Source organism: Mauremys reevesii, linkage group 2, assembly GCF_016161935.1.
Source record: "Mauremys reevesii isolate NIE-2019 linkage group 2, ASM1616193v1, whole genome shotgun sequence".
In the NCBI taxonomy this organism is placed as follows: Eukaryota; Metazoa; Chordata; order Testudines; family Geoemydidae; genus Mauremys; species Mauremys reevesii.
Window position 1 is genome coordinate 59283971 of NC_052624.1, and position 21342 is coordinate 59305312.

A 21342-nucleotide genomic window follows, 5' to 3' on the forward strand; every position below is an offset into this window, starting at 1 on the left:
GAGATAAATGGTAAAAAAGTAAATTAGACTTTTAAAAAACTTTCACTTTCAACAATCTTAGCTGTTTCTATTAAAAAAACAGATCTCCTAACACCTGCATTAATATATAATTTCAGCATGACTGTATTTCTTTAAACCAGACTACAGAAAAGCATGTAAGTTAGAAAATGAAATCACACACCAGAAATACCTATAAATTTTGAAAACTTATAAATACAGACTACTAGGAAATGTCTGTGTGAGTTGATCTCCCATGGGGGGATTGGGGTGCAGATCAGGAGCATAGGAGAAAGATTGCCTGTGGGACTGGACCTTAGATGTGACCATATCCCCTCTTCTATTAGCTGCTGCCTAGGGAGGAGGAGTGGCTAAATGCACTTGTCAACTGTGGCTCAGAAGGAGAGCCCCAGCTGGATGCGGTACTCTAGAAGAGGACGGTGATCTCCTTCCACAGAAATAAAGAAAATCCCACCCCTGAGTCATCAGCTCTTCTCTGGGGCAGGAAGAGAAGAAGATAGAGCTTGCTCAGCATGACCAAAGAAGGTAAATTATTCACACACTCTGTCGCTTTCTCATGCAGAGGCAAAGTCTGCAGCAGGTTAGCAAATCTTTAAGCTGCATGTTAATGAACCACGGTGTCAATTGGAGCTAGGCAAATGGTGGGTAAATGTTTTTTGAGAACTTTCACTAAATATTAATAGCTTTGGGAATTAGCCACATCCCTTTTTGCTCACTTTTCTGTGAACATTGGTGCAAATTAGTGGCTGTTCAGTCATTCCTCAGTGTTAGTGTGCAGCTGGTTGGAAGACATTTTCACAAAGCTCCACTTTGGTTTTTTACTATTTTTAATTTTCAAATGTTATTTTTGACCATCTGTAGCAATGGTGACTGTTCTTGTGCACATGCAAACAAGGGTCTTCACTATTCAAACCAGAATAGTGCCTGGCTGTAAAGTTTGTCATCTGGCCAGAGACCAGATATGATTCTGTGCAGCTTAAGTGACCAATCACATATCTCAAATGACGAATAGCAAAGAGCTGAAGACAGACTCGAAGTGGATCAATTTTGAACAACCTATATATTAACATAAAGTGTTAGTCAAACAACTATGAGGAAAGAGTAGCTTCTATTAAAAAAAATCCACGTCTGTCTGCAGAGATGTCATTAACACCAAAAGATTGTCAATAAATACTCTGCTTTGTCCAGCTCTGGGCTGAGGGAAGTGCCAATGTATGAGTCAATACCTATGAGAATTGTCTGAGCCTCAGTGAATCCCAGTGGCTAAGCTCAGTGCCACTGACCTTCATGCCTGCATGAAGTGCTGGGTGCTTCTAATACCAACGTACTCCAAATAGTAGCTGATTCCTAGCAAGCTCTGTCAGAGCTGTCAGTGAATCATAACTTTCCTGCCTCAAGCATTAGGAAGAAAATAATATTGTCTAGCTGAGGTCTTGAAGTATTGGCTGAGTGGACTGGAGGCGTTGAGTTGTATCCATCACCACTTCCTAATCTTTGTTTTATTTTCTCCTTAGAAAAATATTCACAAATAAAATTGTCCATCTCTTCCCTTTTGCCAGCAGCCTTATTCCTCTGGAACTTTACTGACTGCATTGAATTATCACCATAAGCTGCATCCTGCCTGCGCTTTGGCATTTCAGTGATAACAGATTGCCAAGGGCCTGGGGGATTGGTGGGTAGCAGCAAGTCTGAAGCTGACTTCCCAATGGTTTAATAGAAAATAACTTCCTCCTCCTTTCCCCCGATTCCTATTGAAATCCTTGTTAGAGTCTGTGGATGTGATAGTGTCACTGCTGTTTGCTGTCTTCAAACCTCATGTGTTCGGGGACAACCTAAGGTTATCTGCAAGCTGGGTTCTGGCAGAAAGAAGCCCTAAGATTGCCAAGTCTGCTAACATCCCTGATGAAATATCACAGGGGCAGAAATCCTTCCCCAACTATGTTTAGGGCCCACAATTCCATGGGAGCTGCTTCAGTTGCTGAGGGGAAGTAGGATCAAAAACAGAGCTCCAAGACCTGCCCCTCTGCCTTGTTTCTGTTTGGCCTGCAAATGGGTGAGGGCAGGCATCATGTGAACATGATTAAGAATTGCAGGAAGAGTCACTTTCTTCTTACAATGTGCGAGGAACTATATTAGAAATACAAACAACACTGTCCTTGAAGTCATTCTGTCTCCCACTGTGCTTAGAACCTTCCCCAGCCCTTTCCTGCCTTGCTTCCTGCTGCAATTTCAAAGAAACGGTACATGTACCCTCACAGTAGGGGAGAGCTGAAGGCAAGGAAAGCTGCCAAAGTTGCCAACTGCAGTAAGGCCCAAATCCTCCAAGGCATTTAAACGCTCAGCTTCTACTGATTTCAATGGAAGTTAGGAGCCTAAATATTTTTTGAGGATCTGGACCTAAGTTTCTATGGCTACTCTCATGGCACAGTGAAGAAGTTGGTGACTCTTTCAAAACCTGTCACATGTGTGTCTCTTCTCCTGCAAGAGCATCCTGTGATGAGCTATCAAGCTGCACCGCAGTCAGCAGGGGATAAAAGGCTGATGCCACAAGGTGGCAGGTAGCTGAAGGGGGTTGGTGTTGAAGTACCAGAAGAGATGAAGAGCTGAGCTCTCAGGGAAATGTTGGAGCCCAATCGTAGGGGGAGGAGGGGTAATCACATTTCTATGCCTTGGAATACAGCTTCACCTGATGTAGGGAACCTGCTGTGGGATTGCGAGAGTCAATTTGGCCTTGGTGTTGTGAACAGGGTCAAATGCTAATGTAAAAAATGATCACAAGGGAAATGGGGATGGACAGCATCATGAGGCTCCTCTCTCGTCCAAAATGTTTTGCAGAGATTGTCTTGAGGAGAAGGTGCTTTGATAAGAATGTAACACATGGTCCCAGTTACTAATCAAACTGCCATAATATTTTTTTGGAAGTGCCATTAATAAAAAGGCCATTCCATTAGATGAATCTCTTCATCATCAGGTGATGGAAACATTTTAGGATCCTAATTTGGAAGGAGAAATATGCATATATTTTCAGACAAGCATCTTTCTCCTATGAAAACTGTCTGAGTAGAGCTTTTTTCCAAAGTCAGTACTTAAATACATCGTAGTCATCCTCTTCAAGTCTCTGTTAAATGGAAAATTGATTTGGATGATGCATACTCCAGGATCTATATTGTTTTTAAATGTGTTTCCCATAAAAGAAATTCACCATCCTAGAGATTAGGAACACTCAGAATGAGGAAGACAGAAAAAGCTTTCACACAAACCCAGAGCTCCCGCTGTCAAATCTTGGTGTTTTGCCAGATTGTCAATTAGACATTGTGGGGCCAAATATCTCGGTAGCAAACAGAAAAGCTAATGCTAACAGAGAAATCTGCTACGCGTATTGATGGAAGAGGCCACTGTGTTCCTTGTAAAGCTGTTTGATTCAAGTGTACAGGTCCTGTATGTGGTGTGAGAACTGCTTGAAAAGGCAAATCAGTTACCCCAAGGAAAAGGGTAAAAAGGCAAAACATCTTTCACATACCTTAGTCATACAGTGTGTATCTATATGTGTGCCCATAATATGGAGGCACTGGTTACAGCTCCATAGTTAAGGTTGAGTTGTTTTTTACTTACTTAATTCTTGCTCTACATGTGAAGAAAACACTATCTTCCCCAAAACTACAGCACTTACTCTGAGTATAGCACGAATTTTATGAGAACTTATAAGTAAATCTATTAATCAATTTAAATTTAAAAAGTTAAACAGGCCTTTTAGATATTCAACATTTGGTATTAGATCTGTTTTGTTCCAGATGATCTTAACTAAGTTATTATCTAACTACATAAAAATTGGCAGGGGGTGAACCTTGAGCTGATCTGGTGTAAGGACAGTTAGGGACTTAGGGTATTTTTTGAAGAGCCTTTAAGTGATTAATGATTACTTTTTCTCACTAATCTTCATCACTGAAGTTTTTTCTTCAGCAGAGGGTAAAGAATAATGTTCTCTTTCAGAGAAACTTGCCAGAAACTGCCCACTTTCAAAATGGCAGCCAGCTCCTATTGTTTTTCAATGGGACTGAGACTACTGCCTTTCTTTATTAAAGGTGGCCAACGCCTCCTTTCATCTGCTCCTTATGTTTCTTCCTTCTGCATCCTGCAAGTAAATGGATCGCTATATTCCAGGAACGCTGATGTCTCCACTCCTACTGGGAGCAATGGTAAACAGTGACCGTCTTAACTGGGAGACCTGTGGAGAATAATGCAAGAAATAACCATTAAACCAATAACCTAAAATTTCTTTGTAAAACCTACTTAATGCACCATATCTAATCAACAGGGAGAATAGGTGTGGGAAAAGGGAGAGGGTGGAGAGTCTGCATGATACTATAGTGGGGAATAATGGAGGACTGGGGAAAGTCTCTGTGTGTGTGTAACGTGGAGCACAGGAGAGATGGGATTGAATTAGCAACTTCTATATCAAACCACATTGCCACAAAACAAAGTAACACAATTTTGTAAAGCAGTTTAATTGCTCTACATATTGTGTCTGTGTGAAAAATCCCTCATAACAGTGAAGCTCTAGGTATTGCTGTTACAAATTAATAATCCTAGAATGTATTATGAAATGTCGAAAGTTTACAATGAGATTGACCATTGAACCTGACGTCTGCTTCATAGGTAATGACATGACTCATTAGGCTCATGTAAGATTCTCACTGTACTGGTTGATCTTAAAATAGTTAAAATAGTTAAGGACAGTTCTAAAGCATTTGTGGATGAGGAATATGCTGGTGGAGGTAACCCTGCTAGCTACCAGCATATCAGGTCGGTATGCTTGTTTTGTATCGTTTGTGGGCCAAATTCATCCCTGGTACAGGTAAACTGACTGCTGTAGAATTTACAGCAGAGAAGAATTTGGCCCAGTAAGCTTAAAGACCATTCAGTTGGGGACTTACAGGTTCTCTTTATTTTTACCTCCCTGGTGCAGAACTCAAATCTTGCTGATGTACAAAAGAGTTTAAGTACCAATTACTGTCTGTCAAATCATGCTGTGTATGATGTTAATGATAAATGTTACCCTTTCAGGTACTGTTGATTCAGTGAAATAAGCTTAAAATGACCTGAAATGTGTCTGAGGCTGGAAGGTGCTTGAGTCAATTATTCTCTAAATCACTTCACCAATTCCTTCTCATCCAAAATAATGTTATGTCATCTTCATTTTTATAAAATCAGTTTTTAAAAAGTATTAAAACTCAAGAGACAAGTTGAGTGAGGTAATATCTTTTATTGGACCAATAATATCAGGGTCTCTAATATCCTGGGACCAATATGGCTACAACAAAATTGCAAACAACATGTTGACACTAACATATTTATTGAATAACCTGCTCATAAAGCAAGATCGTTCCTAAAACCTAGGGAGGTTGTCGAATCCCTGTCACTGGAGATTTTTAAGAATAGGTTAGACAAACACATGAGGGATGCTCTAGGTAACACGGTCTTGCCTTGGCATGGAGAGATTGATTAGATGACCTCTCAAGGTCCCTTTCAGCCTTACATTTCTATGATTCTACCATTTATGCTGGCCATTTTGGAAGGGGCACAATTTTATTGAAAGATTTTTAGAAACCTCAAGTCAGTGGGAGTTGTGTATGTTTATGTCAATGAGAGCAGGATTGGGCCCTAAATGAAAAAAATTAAACAAATTCAGTATTTGCTTGTTAACCACAACACACAATTGTTTGTTATTAATAGATTTAGGAGTATGGGAATTGACATACTAGATATGGTCCAGCTAATCCAATATCCTGGCTCTGACAGTGAGTGGCAGATTCTAGGAAGGTGTAAGAACCCCCATATTGGAAGATTCTTTCTAAACCTTATCGTTCAGAGGCTGGCTTGTGTCCTAACCTAAGAGAATTTGAGCCTGATTGAATGTGCATTGAAGTCAGTGTAATGAGTCCCACTGATATCAATGGGCATTCGACTGGGAACTATGTGTGGTCTAACTTTAAAAAAAAAATCCCATCTAATGTAACTGTTGATGGTCTCACTATCCATATAAAGGCCTAATCATTTTTTTCAAGACTAAGGTCTTGGCCAAAGTGATGTTTAATGACAATGAATTCCACAGATTAATTATGTTGAATTGAAATGAAATATTTCAGGTTTCAGAGTAGCAGCCGTGTTAGTCTGTATCCGCAAAAAAAAAAAAAAAAAGGATAATAATCCACAAGTACTCCTGAAATATTTCAGTTTTTAAATGTGCTGCCTTACAACTTAATCAAATGTCTCCTGTTCTCATTTTATGAAAGAAGGTAAACAGGAGTATCAGATGTAACTTTTCTGTAACAGTCATTATTTTGTATGTTTCTATGATGTCCCCTCTGACTGATCTCATTACCTGTCTCTGTCACGTCCCCTCTGACTGACCTCATTACCTGTCTCTGAACCCCATCTATTTCTATTTCTATTTCTATTTCTAGTATGTCCCTTTTTTTAGATTTTTGGCTACATGTAAAGCCCCTTCAGATGGGAGGGAATAAGGAGCCCAATTGCTTAGCAGGGATTTCATGCACCATATTGTACTAGCATTGTATAGATGGCACTGAATTCCTATTGGCTACTAGGGTCAATTTACACTGCAGAAAACAACCCTGTGGCAGTGAGTGAGTCTCAGTTGATTCAGGCTTGTGCAATGGAGCTACAAATAGCAGTGTAGACTTCCCCGCTCCAGCTGGAGCCCGGGCTCTGAAACCTAGTGGGAGTGGGCAGGTGTCTCTGGCTCTGAGAGACGCCCCCTTCACTGGGTTTCAGCACTCAGGCTCCAGTCCAAGCGGGAAAGTCCACCCTGTTATTTGTAGCCCCATTGTGAGAGCCTGAGTCAGGTGGCCCGAACCCCGAGACTCCCTGCTGCGGGGTTGTCTTTGCAGTGTAGCTGTACCCCTTGGCTCAGAGAGGCCCTATATTTGAATGCTCAGGAGCTGTCATCAGGAAGATGAGCTCAGCTCTGAAACTTACTTTCTCCATTAGTCCAAAAGAGCCTGAGTTTGTTAAATCAGGGCACGGAACCATGCCCATCTGCTTACTTATGGTTTTGCCTAAAGAGTATTATTCCTGCTTTAATGGTGAGTCCATTTTTCCTTGTTATGCTAATTTTTGATGGATGCACTGAAAAATAGTAAATAAATACAATAAAAGGAAATATGTAAAAGAGTAATTAAAATGATATTCTTGGAAGTATTGTATCAGAGAAGAGAAATAATAACCAGGAAAAAAACAGGATCATATATTAAAATAGTCCATGATAAAAGACAGGAAGTTGGTTCCAGCTGAACTAATATTTCTGTTGAAATTTGCTATTCACTGTTCATCTTCTGTACACCCTTGAGCTATTTTGGATGCTGCCCAGTAAAACCCTCTGAAGCTGCATACTCCACTGCAGTTTATGAGCTGAGAGTGAGATTTCTTATTCTTTTAGCACATCAGTGCAAAAGAATTGTTTCTGTTTATAAAGCATGCTGTGATTTTTTTTGTAAGTATGTGGTATTGGATAACATGTTTCATATTTTCCCTTGCTGAGTGAAGACTAAAGCAAGAGGCTTCACTAAAATAAGGTACCTGGTACCATGTTTCTAATTTCCTCTGTGTGGGACTTTATAAAAAGAAGTGGATCTCAAATTGACACAATTGACATACTGTGCAGGCGATTATACCAGACATGGTCTCTAAAACAACTTTGAAGCACATTTTTATGCTCCTAATAGGTGCCAGATTAATGGGCCTTTGTTTTTGTATTATGAGATTGAGAACTTCTGTTTTCCTTATCCATCTTCTCTATACCATTCATTATTCTAATACTTTTATCATGGCCTCTCTTATTTATCTCCTTTCTCAGGGAAAGAATCGCAACCTTTTCAGTCTCTCTTCATAGGTAAGCTTTTTTCCCTCATAATTTGTCATCTTTCTCAGTGTGAACTTGGAACAGAGCAGTGATTCTCAAACTTTTGTACTGGTGACCCCATTCACATAGCCCCCCCCCTTATGAATTAAAACACTTTTTTCTATATTTAACACTATTATAAATGCTGGAGGCAAAGCGGGGTTTAGGGTGGAAGCTGACAGCTCGCAACCCCCCACATAATAACCTCACGACCCCCTGAGGAGTCCCGACCCCCAGTTTGAGAACCCCTGTCATAGAGCAAGTGTACTCCATGCACTGTACTTGTGTCTGTAATATTTGACATTTCTGAAGCTATTGTGTCTTCTGCTTCCTTTGACTCCCATAGCTGCTTATTTAATCGAAGGGAGCGAGACAACTCATTCAATAGGGAAACCAGAAAAAAAGTGGTAATACTGGAGAAAACACATGTAACCATGCCTCTGTGGGTCACTATTGAGAATACCAAATTGAGGACAAACTGCTGAGAAATAGGGTGGACACACCCTAAAACTGGAGATTATTCTCCCATGAGATATACTAAACCAGCATCAATAGTAAACTTCTGTTTCACCACAGTGGCTAACAAGAAGCCATAAAAGCAGTTTCCTTAGGCATACCTGTCCTTCTATCACCACTGAAAACACTAGACTTAGAGACGAGTGGTTCTTTAAAACCAGTCTCCTCAGATAAAAGGTTCTTCTGATCCCAAAGAACCAGCCACACATCCAGGTCAATATACAACTCAGAGCTTACCCAAAAATCATGCTGAAGCCAATCCTTTAGTATGTAAAATCTAAAGGGTTATTTATAAAAAGAAAGAAAGGTGAGAGTTAAAATTGGTTAAAGGAGTCAAATACATACAATAAATGCAAAGTTCTTGGTTAGGGTGACCAGGTGTCCAGTTTTTGGCTGAAACATCTGATTGAAAAGGAATCGTGGCTGCTCTGGTCAGCACCACCGACTGGGCCGTTAAAAGTCAGTCAGTGGTGCTGTGGCACTAATGCAGGCTGGTCCCTACCTGTCCTGGGGCACGTAGCTTCTTCCCCATCCCCTCCTCACCCCCCCCCCCATCCCCGCCTATGAACCGGACCTGCTGGCTGCTGCCGGGGTACAGCACGGAGCCAGAACAGGCAGGCAGCCTGCCTTAGCCCCCCTGTACCGCTGACCAGAAGCCGCCCAAGGTAAGCCTGCACCCCAGCTCCACGCCACTGCCCCAGCCCTGAGCCCATAGTCCAGAAGTTTGAGCAGAAAAGAGGCTGGAGCAGGAAAGAGGCAAAACTGAGGTGTTTCCAGGCCTTTTATATCTTCTGCCCATGGGCGCCAACTTATATGGGCTCCTGGGGCTTTAGCCCCAGGAATATTCACAGACAGGGGCTCTGCTCCAGCAATATTTGGAGCTAGGTTTCTCCCCTGCTCTGCGCTGCCGGCAGCCCAGAGCCCTTAAAAACCCCGCCGGGGCTGGGAGTCAGAGGGCTCTGGGCTGCCTGCAACCGCGGGGAGCCCAGAGCCTTTTAAATCCCAGCCGCGGCCGGGAATCAGAGGGCTCTGGGCTGCCCGCTGCGGCGGGGAGCCCAGAGCCCTTTAAATCTCAGCCGTGGCTGGGATTTAAAAGGCTCTGGGCTCCCAGCCGCAGCGGGCAGCCCAGAGCCCTCTGATTCCCGGCCGTGGCTGGGATTTAAAAGGCTCTGGGCTCCCCGCGGTTGCAGGCAGCCCAGAGCCCTCTGATTCCCGGCTGCGGCTGGGATTTAAAAGGCTCTGGGCTCCCCGCGGTTGCAGGCAGCCCAGAGCCCTCTGACTCCCAGCCGGGGCTGGGATTTAAAGGGCTCTGGGATACCCGCAGCTGCCAGCAGCCCAGAGCCCTTTGAATCCCAGCCCCTGGCCGCTGATTGCCCCCTCCCCAGACCCCTGTCCCAACTGCCCCCCAGGACCTCCACCCCCTATCTAAGCACCACTGGTCCTTGTTCCCCGATTACCCCCTCCCGAGACCCCTGCCCCTAACTGCCCCTTGGGACCTCAGCCCCTATCTAAGCCTCCCTTCTCCTTGTCCCCAACTGCCCCCTCCTGAGACCCCACCCAACTTCCCCCAGGACCGCACCCCTACCTGTCCCCTGATAAACCTCCTGGACTCCCATGCCTATCCAATTGCTGCCTGTCCCCTGACTGCCCCTTCGAACCTCTGCCCCATCCAACCCCCCCTGCTCCTTGTCCCTTGACTGCCCCCCGGAACCCGCTACCCCTTCTCCAACCCCCAAACCGCTTACTGTGCCACTCAGACCAGCGTGTCTGGCTCCGTGCAGCTCCAGACAGTTGCTGCCATGCTCCCCCATGGAGCCCACAGCCCTCTCCCACCCCCAGCACCTGCCTTCTGGATTTGAACACCTCAAAATTCAGGAGTGCTCAAGCTCGGTTTGGGCAGCTTTTACTTCATTTCTCCCAAATCAGTTTCCCCTGCAAGGTACCAACTGAAGGTGTTGGAGAACAGAGAGATCGGGTGGCCTCCTAATGCCTGGAAAAGAGACAAAGGCGGGAGAAGGGAGTGTCAGTGCCTGTGCGGACTTCTGGGAAGTGCACGGTGTGGAAGGGGATGCTGTGATGCTTTGGAACAACTCCATACAAAGCCAGTCAGGACTCTGGGGGAGCCTCCTCTCTTGGAGCATACTGTCTCCAGGGCAAGAAGCTTACACCTTCCTGGGTCTGACCTCAGAGCATTCAGCATGCCCTTCCATGTCATGCACTTTCCACAGCGAGTCTGCCCAGGCTGGTCCTGGGGCAACCAGAGGGCCCTGCACCCCAACTCCGCAGTCAGATGTGACTCTCAGCCAGACAGTAAAACAGAAGGTTTATTAGATGATGGGAACACAGTTTAAACAGAGCTTGTTGGTACAGAAAACAGAACCCCTCTGTCAGGTCCATCTTGGGGGGTGGGGAGCCCAGAACCAAGTTCTGGGTCTCTCCCCATTTCCCCAGCCAGCTCCAAACTGACACTCCCTCCTCTGGCCTCTGTGTCTCTTCTGGACAAGGAGGCCACCTGATCTCTTTGTCCCCAACACCTTCAGTTGGCATCTTGCAGGGGAAACTGAGGCACCCACACAGTATTCAGAGAAAATATTAAGAACATTCCCACTTCATCACAACAGGTGCAACAAAATATAATACTGTATATTGAAGTAGGCAAGTGCTGCTTCTGACTTTCCACTTTTAATTGACCCTTGTAATCTTGTGGCACTGACGCATTGTAGCTTCATTTTATATCGGCTTACAGGGCGGGAGTGGGGGAGCACCACCATTTTGGGCCCCACCAAAAATTATACAAACCTGCCGCCTATGCTTCTGCCATGTGGAGGGAATCCCATTGTTCTTACTGTGGAAATTTACAGTAGCAAGATGGTGTTTCAAGTCACATGTCCATGCATGATTTCACCTAGTCACAGAAGTAAAGTCCATTAAGAGTAGATAGGCGTCTTCAATTGTAAGTTAAGTGTACTGTAATGGGCCATTCTACTTGAATTCAAGATGTGCAGGCTAAATACCTTGTGGGCGCTACCCCAGGAGCAAACATTTGAAATACAGGTATAGAGCCAATACTCATAACTTCAAATACAAAAATGATACATGCATACATACAGCATAATCATATTCAGCAAATCATAACCTTTCCGTAGACATCTTACATTCCACATTTTGTACAAGATTTGTTGCAAATATATAACGGTGGTTTCAACAATGATCTATATGGTCATATTTTAATCAGATGATGTCACAAAAGGTTAATTCTGTTTTTAATAAATTTTAAACAAGATTCAATGGATAAGCTAATAATGTCTAACATAAAGTTGTTATATTTGAGATTTCTCATCGGTGTCACCTAAATAAAGTGTGTCCTATATTGGATTTCATGGTGAGTAATGATATTAACAGCATGACATTTTATTCTAGAATAAATAACCTATCCACATAATTATGGAAGACATTGACATAGAAATCGCTGGACAGGCACCAAAGTATTCTACTAATGTGGATGTAGATGACAGGTAAGTGTTTGGGTATCACCTCTTGTCTGAGTTTGGCTTTGGATCTTGTTTGGGTTGATTATTTTTTTCAATAGCTCAATGGGACAAACTGTCTCTAACAACCTTAGTATAGTTTTCAGAATGAAGCAGGTGTCGTAACTGGCTTAAAGCCCCTTCCATTGGTGAGTGCAGCCAGCCACCCTTCATTCAGGGTAAGAAACAATAGTGCTCTAAAAAGATGGGCTCATGCTCACCCAATGCCACTCAGGAATTTGAGCTATATAGGCAGAATGCTAGGCTGGGCATCCTTTGGCTAAGGGGGTGTGTTAATGAGAGAGAAGCAGGAGATAGAGGGCTGGTCTACACTGAACATTTACATCAGCATAGCTATGTCTCTCGGAGGTAGGGGTGAAAACCTACACTCCTGAAAGACCAACCTAACCCCCAGTGCTAGGTCAACAGAACAATTCTTCCATTGACCTAGCTACTGCCTCTCGTGGAGGAGGTGGATTAACTCGAGTGCCAGGAGAACTCCTCCTACCACTGTAGTGAATGTCTACACTGAAGTGCTACAGTGCTGAAGTGGTACTGCTGTAGTATTTTAAGTGTAGAGATACTCAGAGACTAGCAGACAGGGAGAGACAGAGAAAGCTTGGACAAGCATAGGGTGTCCAGAGTGTGATCTAGGAAAAAGCCAAGAGCAGGGCCTTCTGGGTCTGGAGAAGCTGGCTAAAGAGGCTTGAGGCCATAAGCAAAGAACTAACTCCTATTGTTTGATTCCTTCAGTATTCAGGGAAAACAGGACATTCCTTGTAAATAAACAAACTTGCTTCAAAGAAAACATCTGATTCTACCATCAATTTTCCCTCCTAATTGGAACAACTTGTAACACCCTGAATTTGGCTAAGCTTTCAGGTCAAGGAGGGCAACGCACATATAGAAACCAGCTAATGAGCCTTATTGTCTTCTCACAAAGGTTTTCTACTGGTGTAACTCCTGATTTACATCAGTTTAAGTGAGACTGGATTCAGGCCCACTGGCTTCAGAGTGGATTTCATCTTAAATTCTCAACATTTTGTGTCATGTGCCCAGCAATGGGTTGAATTACTTGTTCTTTACAAAAGTGTTTGTTTCTATTTTAAGTAAATTTGTGCTAATCTGAGCTCCTGGGGACTGCTGCTGTTGGAATGGTTTTCCAAGTGTTCCATCTACACAGCCATTTTCTCTAATTACTCATCTCAGAGGAACTGTGCAGGCTTTCTATTGATTTCTTAATAATGTATAAAAAGATATTCAATATGCTGCTCTGCTTTTGGCATGCACTCCAGTCTGGCGGCACATCTTAAAAGGGCAAGTGTCACAAGATGGCTCAGAGAGATATAAATTACAGCTCCCTGTCCCCCTGTAGCTCCCTAGTCCCGAAGGGGGTGTTCACCCTGAAGGAAGGTGTTGCCACCACCTATGCTTCTGTAGGGTTTGTTGAGGGTAGTCAGCTTTAAATGGCATAAAAGCCCCGTTGAGGTTGAATCAGTGCATCCTGGCAACCCATGACTATGCGCCATCCCCAACTAATACCACCAACTTGTGGGTTGTGATGGTACCCGGTAGCCTCCTCGGGTTTGCAGTTTTTGGATGAACACTACATCATTTCTAACAAAGATTGGCAGGGTCGCTGTCTATGCCAGCCACTGGGTTGAAGCTGGGCCATAAACTGTGGTTCTTTTGACTGTATCTTACAACTTTCCTCTGTGCAGTTAAAAAAATAAAAAAAACTTTGAAAATTAAAAGGTCACTGAGATAACAATTTAAGAGAAGCAGCACAGAATTCGGTCACCTTTTGTACCCTTTCAAGTCTAGGCTGCTGTGTGAGGTAGAGAGGCCCCAGGAGTAACTCAGCCCTGAGGGTCTGTCTAAATTACGAAAGTCTCCCCAGGCTGCCCTATGGCCCGCAGTACTGTAGACTGCAGCCCCACCCCTGACATGCCCTTCTCACTGCCAGCTGGGGCCCAGCCAGCCTCTTCCTAAGGAGGGGGCCGAGTGGCAGGGTCACTACAAAAAATGCAGGGGCTAAAAGTCTATAATACTCTGTATAATACATGTACAGATAAAGTCTATACATGCCATGTTGCTGCACACTGACCTATGGGACTAGCTAATCAAGAGCTGCACAGCTCTGCACATATGCTGCATTCCCAATTTCCTCATCGCTAGGATCCCACTTTACACATGCATTGCATTCTGAGAGGTGTGTGTGTGTGTATATGGGGTTTCCCCCCACACACACACTTTGCATTGTCATGCAGCACATGTGTATCTTCCCCAAACCACCATCTCTCCTTCCGGAGTGGGCCTAGAAGTGGAAGGGGTGGAGGAAGCAGAGTGAGGAGATGGCATCTTGGGGCTTTGGAAAGCAGGGAGCTGGGTCCAGGGGTCACAGAGGCCAGTGTCCCAGGAGGGATCCCCCATCCCTGCTCCAGCTCATGCTGGTCACTGACAGCTTCAATAGCTGTTTCTTCCCCATCTCCAAGGACCTGCCCTGGGTGAGAGAGACTGACTGGTATCTCTGCCCCCTCTCTTTCCCTCCCACCAGAGAGACTGGGAGGACTGTTGCTTTAAAAGAAACAGCTACTAAAGTTTGGGCCTTAATTTCTTGTCTTTTCCCAGCAAACCAAGTTACATTTTTATTTCCTTTACTAACCCAGCTTTGGCAAAGAAACAAATATCTTATGTTACCTGTGCAAAAAAAAAAAAAAAAAAAGAAAAGAAACAAAACAATAGTAATGTTTTTACTATCCTAGTTGTATAATTTTCTTCTTTACGTAGATTTGTATCCCTTCTTCCCCAAAACACAAAACTGTGTGTCTCCCAAAGATAATACATAATTGCTGGGGTTGGAATTAATTTAGGTGAGGAGATCTACAGGTGGGTCTTCCCCGGCCCCCGCCTCTCCCCCTCTAGTCACATAAATATTCCCGCTGGAATCAATAGAATTACTCGACATGAATAAAGAGAGACAAGGTAGGTGAGAGATCCTCTTTTAGTGGACCAACTTCTATTGGTGGAAAGGACAAGATTGAGCTATCCACCAACAGAAGTTGGTCCACTAAAGATATTACTCTATCTATGGTGTGTCTCTCATATCCTGGGACCAACACAGCTACACCAACACTGCAAACATCACACAAATAGAAACTACTGATGTGGACAAGAGCTTTTAGGATCATCAAGCCCTATGGTCCTGATACTGACCCCGCCTCCATATGGATGTAGGGATCCAGCCACATGGAGCACTTGCAGGATCATGACTTTAATCTGTGCAGCCTACTTACTACATCCTTTTTTTCTTTTTCAATTTTTGTTTTTTATATTTTACTTTAAGATCCCATTAAGGTTCAGTGGTTTAATAGTATTACCATGTCTGCTAGAACAGCCCGAGTTCAAATGGTATTAGAGCCAACACAAATGGTCTAGTGGTTACAGCACTACTTTGTGACTCAGGAGATGTGGGTTCAGTTTCCTGCATTGCTCTAGGCTTCCTGTATGACCTTGGGCAAGTCACCTAATGTGAACCCCTGAATGTATTGAAGTCAATGGTGGAATCCTGAGAGTTTTATCATTAATCTTCCTGTCTTTCATCCCCCATCTACAAAACAGGGATTATAGTACTTCCTTACCACACAGGGGTGTTGTGAGTGTAAGTACTCTTAAAATACTGTGATGGACTCAGATCCTATGGCAATGGGGGCTATGTAAGTACACAAGATAGCTAGGAAGTCAGGTCCACCCCCTGCCACCCCAGCACTGGGCTCCCCCCCCCCAAACGTGACCTCCTCGTTCACCACAGCAATCCCCGTTTACACTTGCAGTGGGGATCAAACTGTTTCTCCTATTTTTATTTCACTTTAGTATAAATCTCACCCCCCCTCCTCGTCCCTCACAACCCCATCTTTAGTGCTCCAAATGCACATGGAAGTCATAGGGACTAACCCTCAAACCTTGTACCCGGAAAGGGATGGGGATCTAATAAAGAGGGTTTAGGCAGAGGAGCAGGTGTGGGGGTGCTGGCAGAGAAGCGGGGTGTTATGTACTTGTGGAGGAGGGTGGAGGAGGAGAGGGGGTATCAGGAGGGTTGCGGGAGGAGAGGTGCAGGGGAAAGGGGAGGTGTGGGAGGAGAGGGCTGGAGCAGGGTATAAGGGGAGAGGTGTGGGTGAAGGGAGAGTACAAGGGGAAGGGGTGCAGCGAAGGAGCGATGGGGACAGGTACAAGTGGAGGGGCTGTGAGCGGGATGGGGGGGTGCAAGGGCTGAGAGAGGCAGGGCTGACAGCTGTTTCCCCAGCCCCCTGCAGGCAGCGCCAAGAGGACAGACACTGACCCCCCAGGTGCTCGAGCCGCGGGGGTCCCCTGGCAGGGCAGGATCCCCTGCTGCCCAGCTCAGAGCCGGGCTCTGCCTCTCCCCACCCAGGGCAGGCAGCGCGGGGCTGAGGCGGGGGAGGTGCGCGGCGGGCTGGGGCAGGGGGCAGGAGGCGGCAGCTCCCTGGCAGCTCGGGCTGCCCAGCCACTTGCCCCATCAGCGCGCGAGCCGGGATCCGTGCCCCCTGCCCAGCCCGGCGGCGCCCTGCACAGCCCACTCGGGCGGGGAAATGCCGCGCCGCCCTGGGGAGACTCAGAGCAGCAGCGGTGGGGGCAGCCGGACCCCTCCTCCCTGCCTGCATCCCGGGCCTCACTTCCCTCCCTCCCCGGCTCCTCATACCCATGCTGGACTGCAGTTCAGGCTGCCCTGCCGCTGGAGAGCCAGAGCATCATCCCCCGGAGCTCAGCCCCTCTCGCCGCCGCAGCCCGGGCTCAGCTCCCGGGGATGATGCTCTGGCTCTCCAGCGGCAGGGCAGCCTGAACTGCAGTCCAGCCTGTGCAACTCAGGCTGCCATGAGCGCCATCTAGCTACTGAAGCCAGAACTGCAGTGTCCGTTCCAGCTCAGCCTGAAAGCCTCAGCCGACAGGGAACATCTTGGTTCAGGGCCGGCTCCAGGCTTTGTGCGCCCCACCAAAAAAAAGAGAGCGGGGGGATGGAGTGCCGCCCCAAGCACATGCTTGGAGCGGTGGTGCCTAGAGCCGGCCCTGTAGGAAGTAAAATGATGTACACATTTGTGCCAATCTTGTGAAAGTGGAAATGTCCCATGTTTAATTTCTATCTTTCAGGAGACACAAAGAAAAAGAAGAAAAAAGCAGCCCATCTGAAATCGTTGGTCCAATCACAATTGTAAGCAAGAATACACTTGTAATGATAGTAACTACATGTTGGTCTAGTACATGTGAGTTTTCATGTCTTCCAAAATCATATTATCCCAGGTTTGTTGCATTCATTTTTGTCCATCAGCTGCTTTGGAATTGTAGTTAACTCTGTAAGAACTAAGTACAAATGCTGCTCTCCATCCATATGAAGCACTCCCAATGCCATCTGTAGGCATTTCACCACAGAGGGTAATGTAGGACAGATGCCACTTGAACTTTTCTATACCTCTTTTATATTTCCATTGATGATGATGTGACATATAATCCAAAATACTATTCTAATATTAAATGAATCAGAGCATTAACTTCCTAACATTTTATTGTAAATAGTTTATTTTATTAACATTCAAACAACCAAGAAGCCATACTGGTATCCACTGACTAAAATAATCTGATATTTACTTCTTTTACTCATTCCCATCAGTTTCGATATGCAGACGGGCTGGATATAACTCTTATGGTATTTGGAACAATAGCAGCACTACTGAATGGAGTTTGCCTTCCTCTGATGTCACTGGTTTTTGGTGAAATGAGCGACGGTTTTGTGAGTGGTTGTATATCCCAAGAGAGTTTACGTAAGGAAACAGTTCATATACTTTATTTATTTTGCTTTTGTTCATTATATGTTCCTCTCCCCTCAGCCATTTATTTCCTTATGATCACCTTAGCTTTCCTGTGAAAAGAAGGGCTAAAAGTAAGTCCAATTTGTCTGTTTTGTTTTTTTTTTAATTTTTTTCCTGTAGCAGAGCTTGGCTATGTGGGTGTTTTCATGGCTAAGTAATGATCATCCTTACCTGAGAGAAAAGTTTGGGAAGCAGTTAGTCTTCATGTAAACATAGTAGTTTTCTTCGGTTTCTTTAATTTGTTTAAACTTCACTCATCGTGGCCATTCATTTTATAGGTGAAATTCATTCCTTGCTACAAATCTCACACAAGGATTAATAGTCCTTGAGAGGACTTAAGCGGTGTTGCAGGCCTCTGCACAGGGATGGATTCCACCTTATGACAATGGGCAATGTCTTCATGAAGAAATGCTTACGTGGAAGAGTTACTTATTTTAATAAATTCCGATCCCACTATTCTCCTTGATGTGCTCTACAGATAGTGGTGACCCGTTAATATTCTTCAAGATATCACTAGCTGTGTTGCCTATGGAAATAAAGGCTTCTGCTCTACTTTATTTAGGTTGATGGTGCTCGGTAACTTAATGTTATAACCATGGGTCTGGAACCTCTCTCCCCACTTCATTTGTGCAGGTAGAGAACAGTAAAAAGGGGCAGAGCTGGGATGGGGAGCATGGAAGCAGGGGGGAGGGGGCATTTACTTCCCTCAGTGGATTCTATCACCTCAAACAGAAGGGCAGAGCACATAGCCCATGGCAACAAGACTTCTAAGAGCTCTTTGTTACCAGGAAATCCAGACAATGTGGGGAAAAGCTGTCCCCGGAGTAGCTAATAATCCATTGGTTTGTGCTTTGTAAACTCATTTAATTCTAATAATAAACAATAGCCTCTTATTTTTATGGTACTCAAAACCAGAAGATCACCAGCGACATACAACAGTCTGAAAGGGAATTTTCCTCTTCTTGCGCTCTCCTTTAAAAAAAAAAAGATGCAATTATTTCTGTTTGCTGTGTTACTTTAGAAATTTGGGTTGTGTTTACTACCGTAGCCTGGGGAGACTCTATGATGCCTAGAGAATTAGTGGGATTATTAAATTGGGAAAACTTGAGCAATTAAGGGGGAGAGATTTTAATCCAATATAAACAAAAACACCTGTGTAACTAAAAGGTCTGAGAAACAGCTGGGAGAAGAAAAGGTCTCTCCACAGGAGCAGGGGCGGCTCCAGGCCCCAGCACACCAAGTGCGTGCTTGGGCGGCATGCTGCAGGGGGCGCTCTGCTGGTCGCCGGGAGGGCGGCAGGCGGCTCCGGTAGACCTCCCGCAGGCGTGCCTGCGGCGGGTCCGCTGGTCCAGTGCCTGTGGGAGGTCCACCAAAGCCGTGGGACCAGCGGACCCTCCACAGGCACGCCTGCGGTAGGTCCACCAGTGACCGGCAGAGCACCCCCCGCGGCATGTCGCCCTGCTTGGGGTGGCGAAATGTCTAGAGCCGCCACTGCATAGGAGATTCAACATGGGTGCCTTTTCAATTGAGGGCTAAGAAATCCCCAACTTCAGCCCTCTGGCTATTTAATGTATGCTCCAGTAGGACAAAGAAGACACAACTTGACATTTCTGATGTTTAAAAGGTGTTTTTAGAGCTTAAGTTTTACCTTATAAACAACCACCATCTTAGCTTATGTAGGCAAAAGTGGATGTAAACTGGGGTAAATCTGGGCTAAAAAGTATTACCCTGCCTAGCATGAATATCTTTGTGTGATTATTTTCAGCTATTCGGTGTTGCTTGTGAGCATGGGGGGAAGGGGGCGGGCAGCAAAATCCACATGCAAGTGAAACACAGGCATATAATTCTAATGGTAATATGCTAATGTGACAATTACTGAGTTTAACCCCTTTACTGCTGGATGTCAGGCACAAAATAAATTAAACTGGCATCGCGGATATGTTACAACTTTCAATTTCAGTGGAATGTTGTAATAAATGGAATGATACTGCATGTTGTTGCAACGCATACTGGTGTGGAGAACCAGCAATGAAGAGTTAAAGGCAGATGGTGCAAATAATTAACAACTTACATTGTTGTATGCGATGGTGTTGTACCCATGTTGGCAGTGCTTAATTTGTGCCAGGGCTGAGCCCTGGCATCTCTAGACTTGGCACTTCATAGCCTTAGCACCTCTGGGTTTGCTATGTCAGTTATGAATGTAAAAAAAAAAAATCTTGAGCCCCAGCACCTCTTTCATTACAAATTAAATACTATGTGTTGGTATCAAGATATTAGAGACAAGGTGGGTGAGGTAATAGCTTGTCTCTCTCATCAAGCTTGTCCAATACAAGCTTTTGAGCTTACCCAGAGCTCTTCTTCAGGCCTGCTCTGCATAAGCTTGAAAGCTTGTCGGTATCACCAGTAAAAACATTACCTCACCCACCTTGTCTCTCTAACAACTTACATAACTTTTAAACATCTTTTTTTTCCCAGCAAGTTCATTGAGCTGCAATCAGTCACAAGTGCCCTTTGAAGAACAAATGACAGAGTAAGTTCAAAGTAATTATTAACTTTGGGTTGACTAGCAGCTGCTAAGTGTATAGCAGATACCGACTCTAAGTAAACTGTCTGTGGAGATAGTTAATAGCATTAGATAGAAGTTGTTATTCATCACCTTCCCTCTAGCTGAGAACCAGACTTATCTTCTGTATTGAATTATATCCCCGTGACTGCTTTCCCTTCTGTCCCAACTATTTTACCTCATGAATAAAATAAAATGAATGAACCTGATGCTCTGCTCACGTACGTTGCTGTAAATCAGGGATAACTTCAGCCGCATTGATTGGCGTGACGCTGGTGTAAAGCTGAGGGAAGTGACAGAATGGGAAGAAATAGCTGAGTGCCGTTGAGAGCAAATGATGGGATTCCAGGAGCTTAATGTATAATTGTGAAGTAATGAATAGCCATTTAAACTCATTAGCCTCCGAAGATGTAGCATTTTATTGGCCTTTTTCATAACGATGATGAAAAGGTTTTAATCTTGAGTGCAGATAAGGAAAGGAACGCTGACCAAACTGTAATAGGCCTTAGATTCACAAACTGTATTGTGTGGAATCAGCTGAGCAATGAGAGGTCAGCAGAGGACAGAGTCGAGAATCTGATGAGGGTGAATCTACTGCTGCCCTTCTGGCTCCTGACTGGAGGGTGATGTAGGACAGCCAAGAAGGGAAGGTGCTGTTTAACTGTGCTCGGCGGGGAGACGGGGGAGGAGAGAGACCTGTAGGAAGAGCAAAGGAAGCAGTTGTTTCTAGTTGCTGGGAGGGTATGTGTTAACTGAGCCAGGACCAGCTCTAGTCACCAGCAAAGCAAGCACATGCTTGGGGCGGCACATTTCCAGGGGCAGCATTCCAGCCATCCTTTTTTTTTTTTTTTTAAATACACCAGTGTACAAAAAAAATAATACATGAAGATCAAAAAAATCTCCAGTAGTGCGATAGGA

General features: G+C 44.7%; 1 protein-coding gene across 1 annotated transcript in view; it reads left to right on the top strand.

Moving 5' to 3' along the window:
* The first annotated feature begins 441 nt into the window (after window positions 1-441).
* LOC120396981 (ATP-binding cassette sub-family B member 5-like) overlaps window positions 442-21342 on the top strand; it is a 68242-nt gene continuing 47341 nt past the window's right edge. The window contains exons 1-5 of the mRNA XM_039522290.1: window positions 442-543; window positions 11876-11970; window positions 17146-17206; window positions 17663-17813; window positions 20337-20391. Coding sequence (XP_039378224.1) covers window positions 11900-11970; window positions 17146-17206; window positions 17663-17813; window positions 20337-20391 — 338 coding nt within the window. The 5' untranslated portion in view covers window positions 442-543; window positions 11876-11899. The remainder of the gene's footprint in view (window positions 544-11875; window positions 11971-17145; window positions 17207-17662; window positions 17814-20336; window positions 20392-21342) is intronic.